This window comes from Olea europaea, chromosome 3 (genome assembly GCF_002742605.1).
Source record: "Olea europaea var. sylvestris chromosome 3, O_europaea_v1, whole genome shotgun sequence".
Taxonomy (NCBI): Eukaryota; Viridiplantae; Streptophyta; class Magnoliopsida; order Lamiales; family Oleaceae; genus Olea; species Olea europaea.
The window spans coordinates 23,673,906-23,682,591 of NC_036239.1; the positions used below are offsets into that span (position 1 = coordinate 23,673,906).

Genomic DNA, 8,686 nt, shown 5'->3' on the forward strand with positions numbered 1-8,686 from the left:
TTTCGACATTTTCACTCTCATTTCAACATTTCATAACTCAAAAGGTCATTTTAATCAATTTTCTCAATTAAAAACTATGAAATTATGAATATACCGTTCTATTTAAATAAAACAAAAAGAAAAAGAAATAATTAATTACAATCATAGTCCCTCGTGATTTAAAAAATGCAAATGATTCCCTAGTAAATTATTAAAAGTTTAATTAGCACATAATGTCTCTTACCTTTCACTATTATTGTGAAAAAGGTCCTTACCTTTTATTTTTTTGGGTATTTTCACCCTTAATTATAGTTTTAATTGAGCAAAATATCATTTCTATCCATTTTCTCAATAAAAGCTGTGAAATGATAAATATACCCTCCTATTTATTTTTTTTATTTTTTTAAATAATAATAATGAGCCCTGGATCTCTATGTAATAGCATGTAATTTGTATATCATTATCGTGAGCTGAGTTGTAGCCTAATTGTATACCATATTTGATTTAATATGTGATTAGTAAGTAAATAAATTCATTTAATACTAATAAACTCCATCAAATGTCACACTCATGTCTCCGATTAATAAAAAAGTGTTTTTTAAATAGTCCACGATATACCAAGTGATGTTAGAAATGAACTGATGTAAACGATATTTTTCATTAATAGTTACCTTATTCAAATTTATAAATGAAAATTGAAATCTCCATTTGACTTGATTTTGGAATAAGAAAAGTTTTTGAATTATTTTTCTCTTTCAATCTGACATCATATTTAGCGTAGCGTGATATTTTAAAAAGCTAGAGATGTAAGGATTAAACGCTAACAATCAAAGTCGTGATTTCTTTCTCTTTTCGATAGGGTAACTTAGCCCACACAATTTATATGTTAGGCTGAATTTGAATGAATTTTTCATAAGAGAAGAGCATGAAATTCTTTTGCTTTCTTGAATCCTGAAAAAAGCTAATTTGAATGGTTTAAAAAAGTTTTAAAGAAATTATGTCTATTTTCTTTATTAGAGTTCATACAAAAATAGGTCCACAGATATCCCAATTTTAACTATAAATATTAAACAACTAAATAAAAAGTTCTATCAATAGCATGACAAAATTTAATGGAGTTATCTTTAGGGTGGACATTTTTATCATATAGGAATCGATTCGAAAATCGAGAATCGTTTAGATTTCGAATAGTTCTTGGTCTTTAAATCGAAATAGTGGGTAACTCGCTTTGGAATCAAATTTGTCATTTTAAATTTTTTATTTTTATTTTTTTACAATTAATTCACCATAACCCAATGGTCCGATGTAATGCAAAGGGAACGATGAGATGGAAAGAAAAGTTGAGATTATTGATTGTTATGTTATTTTTAGAGAAGTTAATTTATGCTGTTTTTATTATTTGTAGAAGTTGGTACTTATTGTTTGTTTCTAGCATTAGGTTCGTTATTTGGGTAATATTAGATGTTATTTGATCCATATTTTATTTCTTCTATTTCTGGTAGATATTGAAAAAATAATTTGTATTATTAGTTCACATTTAGCCCCCGTTTGGTCTCTATTAAAATTACAATATATTTTTCTCTATCTTCTTTTCAATCATACATTTTTCAATAAAATAATATTAAACGTAAATCGAAATTTTTTTCGTCTTTTTCAATCATTCATTCTAAAAAAACACTATTCTAAAAATTATAATACCAAACAATAGAGGCCAAAAGGGGACTTAAAAAGACATGTTATGTGTAGAACCCAACCTGTCTTGGTGATATATTTATTTCTTCTAGTTTTGTTAGATATTGAGTTATCAGCTCATAATTTTTTGAACATTTACAAATTGAATCTCTAATTTAAAACCATAATCTCAATCTATGCAAAAAGTAAGAGTACAAAACTTGTAAATTTTCTACAAAGGAGAGATGGACGAATTTTGTCCATATATCCTCCAACTACAATCGAGATGAAATGTTTGGATCTGTAGGTGTAAAAATGAAAAAGTCATATGGTTTACAACAAATTAAAAGGTTTGCTACAAATCAAAGAATATCGAAAGCAAAAGCATTAAAATTAAAGTTGTTATAAATTCAAAGAAGATCAGGATTACAACGTATTTCCGAACTCACATCTCTTCGTTCTCACTCTAATACACCAAAAGAAGCTCTTCCTAACCCTTTATACATGAGAAAATATTAGAATAACCTGATATATGTGCAAATTTTCTAAAGAAAAGTACACTATATTAAGCTCCACACATCCAACATCATAAACACACCCAAGTGACACTATGCATTATTCATTCGGCGATCCACACCATTTAGTACCCCACTATTTAAGCAGTTAATTATCCTTCTATAAAAATTTGAAGCAATGTTCCCATTATGCCAAATAATAAAAGAATAAACCATTCCAAGCAATGATACTTCCACTGAAGTATAAACCAATCTAACAAAATTTCCAACTTAAAAGAGTAAAATGTAAAATCTATGCTACAATTAGGCTAACTGCACTGAAGTTATCCTCGGCTTCTGTACACAATCTTCTCTGTAAAGCAAGCGTCTATTCCGCAAACCATAACCCTGGTACTGGTAGATGAGGCTCTGTAAGCAATGCCTTAGACAAGAAATATCGTAAGTCTCAAGAAATCTCAAGTCAGTCTCCCTCGATTTTATGCCAGCGAAGTTCTTGTACTCTTCCAAAATTGAAGACAAACACCAGTTCTGCAACTTCCTTAAGCAACCCACAAGACACCCTGTCCGATGCTGCAGGGTGGAAACATTTATATGAGCAGCTGTAGCCATTTGGAAGATGAAAAACCTTATTGACTCCATAAAAAGGCACACAAGGTTAAGATCAATGCTTCAAACATTTATATTTTAATATGGATATTATACTATCTGTGAAGCTTTAAAAAAGGTAAAATTTACTTTTAATTAATACTAATAAGTTTTCTTTTAAGGCTTGGCCAGACATGCTCTAATTAACAAAGGTGCTATATATTGGTCAAGCCAAGACATTGATCACTCTCAGATTAGACATGCAATCCCCACTTGAATTGGACCCTATTTCGAGAACAATCAAGTAGAAGAGCCATCGAAATGCATCATTTGAGGATCATGACAAACTTGATCAATCTATCAGTCTAATAATTCTTAGTCATCAATAGGCCGAATATTGATTATGGGGGGTGTTTGAACCACATTATTTTGATAATAATGCATTCTTGAATAGTATATTGATGGGAAATGTGTGGTTAAAAAATAAGGAAAAGTTTTTTATCTACGTGTAATATTATTTTATTAAAGAATGTGTGGTTGAAACGATGTCAAATCATTGTTTAAGAATATATTTTTTTGGAATAATGTGGCTCAAACAGGCCCTATATAAAGTTTCAATAAATAACAAATAACAGTTCGCCCAACTAAGAGTTTTCGTTATATGCAAAAGATAATACATTTAAAGAAACACATTTTGATCCGATTAATTTTCTCAATGATCTTAGCATCTTTATGGCCTGCATTTTTGTTTGATAAGTGAAGTCCAAGAAACGCAAAACTTGGTATGCTAAGAGACAAAGATGTTCATTTATCTAGCTGGTACAAACCCCAAAGACAAACGTGAAGCATAAATGAAATTTTAAACACACATATTCTAGACTAAAGACGATAGTTTTAAGAAAAGTAATGCAGAATATACCTTTCCACGTCTGCAGTGGATGAGAATTGGATGATTTCTCACGTCTAAATTATGAAAAAAAAAATTCAAAAATTAGTGAAGAACTTATATCCATGTGTGTGTTCCGAAACATATAAAAAATATCCATGTGTACCAATTAAAACTTTTAAAGCTTCAGTAATAGTACTCCTTGGAATGGCTGATGGCTCCTGAAAGCATACAAGTCTTAAAAGTTAGAAAACTGACGACGCAAATGAAAAATAACAAAGATTACATGCATCTGTTTTGAGAGTGGTTTGACTGACAAAAATCAATATCTGATTTCGAGTGCCCTTCAAGAAGTACAATATCCCACCCAAATTCCTCTCACTTCACGTAATCACACTTCCAAATCATGGGACCTTAAGAAAGAAGTTACTTGGGGGACTAAAAGTAACTTCAAATAAAAATGGTCAAACCATTGAAGAGAACCAAATAACATTATCCTTCCATATACAGCCGGAAGACAGTAAATTAAATAAAATTCTCAATGCCCACTTGCCCAGGTTGGATAAATTCCAAGCTAACCAGGATTTTAAACAACTTGTGAAATATGATGTACGACACATCAAAATCCAAACAACGTGGTGTTGGATGACTAATTTAGAAATCAACATTGATTGGCTTCACTCATTAGGATAATTTAGTACCCTTTATAGTGGGCACCACTAGCTGTGGACAATGTAAGGAACAATATTTTAGCTTTTACTTTCCATTTTCAGTAGTGTCTATTACAACCGAATCCACTGCATCTCCACATATAATATCAAACATCCAAAGCCTACAGATACAAGAATATGCTAAGATTGTGATTTATAATCCATATATGTAAATTAATAATTTAAGTGACAAAAAAAGGAGAGAGGAAAAATACATAACACACATACCTTGGTGCCATCAATTCCAAATTGGAAGAGCTTAACTTTATTGGATTGAAGAAATTGCCAGTTCTCTTCTGGGTATGGTTCAGGACACAAATATCTGCAAAGCCCATAAAAATTATAATAACTTCCACCCTCAATTCAAAAACCAACCCACAAATTCAAGAACATTAAATAATAATAATGATGACAATAACAATAACAAGAATAATAATTAAAAAAAATTGTCTCACAAGATGGAACGAAGTTTGAGGGAACGAAGAAAAGGAAGATTGGACGGCTGCGGGAAGCCCGAACGGTAAACGGTGTTATCTACCACCGTCGAAAAATTCGTTGGCGGCAATAATACGGCGCCGGCGTTTGGCTGTGTCAATGTCGGTCCCCCTTCTTCTCCTTCTTCAAGTATTACACCCATCCAATTAACCAAAAAATTTCTTTGGTTTTCTTGTTCTTGATTGATTTGGGGTTTTCTCGAAGTCAATGCATTGCCATTATAAATCAAGAACAAAAAGAAGAAGAAAGAGTTAGAGGGAAACAGGGAGTCGTGAACAAACTTTGAAGGTAGTTAGGATTCTAATCTATCGGAATTTTAATTTATTTCCCTGTTCTTTTTCGGGCAAAGTATGCGGATACTTTTACTGTTGAGATATTTCTATAAAATTGCATAGATGTTCTTAATCTATGATTTTTGTACTAAATTGGTCATTATATTTTCACGTTTTTTACAACCGTCTCAACTCCTTTCATAACCCCTAAAACATGAGGAACATTGCACGGAAAATTTGGTGGCGATAATATAAAATAATTTGAGTAAAAAGAAAAAAAATGGACAATCGACCACTCCTACTTCTCCATCCTTGCTCTTGTTGGTCGTCCACATTTCCTTTCTCTACCCTCTTTCACCTTCTCTTGTTTGCTCCTTCTGTGGTCCTTGTACCTAGTCCCTTTCATTTTTCATTTTTATTTATTTAGTTTTTTTGTTAATTAATAATAAGGGTGCCATGATGATCAAGTTGACAATAAACCATCAATTGTGGGGTTAAGTTGCAAAAAAATGGAAAGGTTGAGATACAACCGTGCTTTGCTACAACAAAAATAAGCTGAGGTCTCTCTATTTCAATTTTATTTGGTAAAAATAGATTTTGAGGTTTATTATTTGGTGAAAATAGATTTTGAATTAATATAATTTTGGAGATTGTGTGTTTAAAATGATGAATTTTTTTTTTTTTAATTTGTGTGCAATATTGCCCTTGTTTGAGCCCCATTTTGGGGGTAAGAATGAATTTCACAAACACTTTTTTGATTATGGATCTACTACCAGAAATTCAATGCGTAATTTTAGCATTCAATGTGTATTCCTGAATAATCTCATTTTTCAATTATTATTGATATGAAATGCGTGGTTAAAAAATAAGGAAAAATTTTAAATTTACGTGTAATATTATTTTATTAAAGAATATGTGGTTAAAATAATGTTAAAATACTGTTGAAAAATACATTTTTTAAAAGAATGAGACTCAAACAGAAACATTATTTTATTAAGAGAATATGTGATTGAAAATGAATTTAGAAAAAAATATATCATTAAAAAATGGGGCTCAAACAAGTTAATATTATTTTTGTTTTGAAAAATAAAATCTCCTATAAAATGAATTGTCTAAAATTAGTTGTTTAATTATTTATCATCCTAAAGCATGTAAATTAGAAATTGCAAAGGCTAATAGATTGAAAATCTAAACCTTTCTCCGATAGCTCCTTTTTGTGTATCAACACAATGTTGGTATTAGTCCTGCTGTTTGTACAGAAAAATCATGTCAGAATTTTACCAGAATATACATGATAGATTTCTGTTAAACATGACAAAGAAAAAAAAACAAACCAACCAAACACAGCCACATATGCTTTTGGTGAAATTCTGGTAATTGTATTTTTGTACAAATAGATTTATTGTGTTCGTATTTATTGCCCCCAACTGACCTACCATCATTCAGGATTAGTAAATTGCATTATCGTCGATATTGTCAAAGGCATCTTTCTTTGTATATGCACACTAAAGTGTCACTAAAAAAAAATAATAATAATAATAAGATCAAATCCAAAAACAATAAAATGAATAGATTTACCGTACCTGTGCCAAAAAATAGGTATTATCTTTACGTATTTTTTAACAACACATTAGAAAAATTATCTTATTCTCAAAAAGAAGCTCAAACATGGAATTAATTTTTAATATATATTTTATATGAGTAACATCTATACTAGGTTTAATTTAAAATATTAATAACTCTAATATAGAATCATGCTTGACATATAATCATGGATTGCAGTCTTGTTGACAATATGTCACTTGACAAATTATCATTGAATAGTTTGAAAAACTTGTTTTTGCAACTAATAAATTTTTGACAACTCACATTTTTGGGTTGTGCTTATATAGTATATTTTGCCATCATAAAATAATAATTTATAATTATAAATAAATTGTGGTTTTATTTATTTATTGTATTTATTTATTATGAGTATGCGAATTAAAGTACCTATGATAACTTGCGATAATATAAGTTAGATGTTTATGTTGAGAAGTACAATGTAACGCAATTTATATTTTGATCATAAATAATTGTTCACAATCAAATGAGGGTTATCACATTGTACTGGAAGGTTATAGTGTTGACTCATCCATTATTTGGATTTGTGATTTATCGTTATCACATAAATAGTTAAAGATGAGACTAGTATGTTTGGAGTATATTGAACAGACCACGTGTCGAGTTTAATTGTATAACATGACTGTGCAGAGAATTAAATTTAATTTGATTGCTATGTATTTCATCTAAATTCTTTGACATTGATATATATATTTTTCATAATTTTAATTGTTCCTTGATTTATTAATAGGTGAGATCAATTTGACTCGTCAAATATTTCGGTGAGTTGGGAGCTTAAAAGTGAGCTAAGTAGAGAACATAAATTTTTCTTAGGAACCCTCATCTTGAAAAGTGGTTAAAGTGATTATTTAAGTATTTTCCTATTAAATGATTAAAATCTAAACTCAGTGTTTAGCGATAACTGAACATCAACATTTTTTATTAATTCATGGAACAGTTGAAGAAAATGACGTTTGTGAGAATAATTAGAGTGACAAAATGATTATTTATGTACATACTTAATTATCGAATCTCGGATAGGGATAAACTACATATACGACAGATCAGATGAAAGTATTATAGATTTATTGATTTTCGTGATCTTATATATTCCAAGAGTTTGGTCTTTTGCATTTGATGAAAAAGTAAAAAGACTAATAATTAGATTGTGTGATCTAGGGTCAACTAAACAAGATCTAGTTATCGAAGCTTGGATAATATGTATCCGATCATGTTCATGTTGTAGCTCTATAAAGTATTGGAACTTTATTACGATAATTATAATAGTTTTAAATTTAATTGTAATTATAATAAAGTTTTGTACTTAGTTGTAATTTTAGCCCCATTTGATTTCCATTTTTTGACCACAAAAATGAAATATATGACCGTTATCTATCCATCAAGCCACCATATTTGACTTTCTATTTCTTGTGTGAGTCCCGTAATGACTATATTTTTCATTCTCATTATTAGAAAAATGGGAATCAAACGAGCTCTTAATTATACTTGTAATTGAAAATGCAAAACTAATTGGATTTGAACTTTAATTTACTCAAATGTGAAATTATTATTGTACAATGATTGAAACCATTCTATCTTTATAAATATAAATTAGATGAAAGTCAGACATAAAACAAAAAAGAACAATCATAATAAATAAGTTTATAATATTCAAATTTTAGAGAGAAAAGTTATTTTTTCAACGGTCCAATCTAGTCTTGACTTTGAATAATACCATAGAAGATTTGAAGGTTTGAAGTATCAATTCCCTAGAATTAAAAACAAAAGCCGAAAGCTCATGATCCAAAATACCGAAAGTTCGTGATTCAATTTTTTTTTTAAAGAATTAACAATTGAACTTAGGTAAAAATTCGAATCCTTTATTTTTTTTTTATAACACTAGTGGGGTGAACGTGCATTGCACGTTAATTGCGAAATGTGAAAAATAAGGGTCGTTTGATTGCAATAATG

General features: G+C 29.6%; 1 protein-coding gene across 1 annotated transcript; it reads right to left on the reverse strand.

The window, feature by feature from the left end:
- Nucleotides 1-2,103: 2,103 nt before the first annotated feature.
- Nucleotides 2,104-5,290, reverse strand: LOC111390808 (probable tyrosine-protein phosphatase At1g05000). The gene is made up of 5 exons (XM_023015927.1): nt 4,802-5,290; nt 4,575-4,668; nt 3,803-3,857; nt 3,670-3,713; nt 2,104-2,735 (listed from the first exon to the last, which is right to left on the reverse strand). The coding sequence occupies exons 1-5, from the start codon at nt 4,981-4,983 to the stop codon at nt 2,469-2,471; spliced, it is 642 nt and encodes a 213-aa protein (XP_022871695.1). The 5' UTR covers nt 4,984-5,290; the 3' UTR covers nt 2,104-2,468.
- Nucleotides 5,291-8,686: the final 3,396 nt, after the last annotated feature.

Bases quoted from the DNA above. Each gene is read 5' to 3' on its own strand.
- LOC111390808 (XM_023015927.1), bottom strand. From the start codon at position 4,983: ATGGGTGTAATACTTGAAGAAGGAGAAGAAGGGGGACCGACATTGACA. The intron at 4,669-4,801 runs GTGAGACAATTT...TGGGCTTTGCAG, and splicing joins CTCAAACTTCGTTCCATCTT to ATATTTGTGTCCTGAACCAT. The intron at 3,714-3,802 runs GTACACATGGAT...TTCATAATTTAG, and splicing joins AGCTTTAAAAGTTTTAATTG to ACGTGAGAAATCATCCAATT.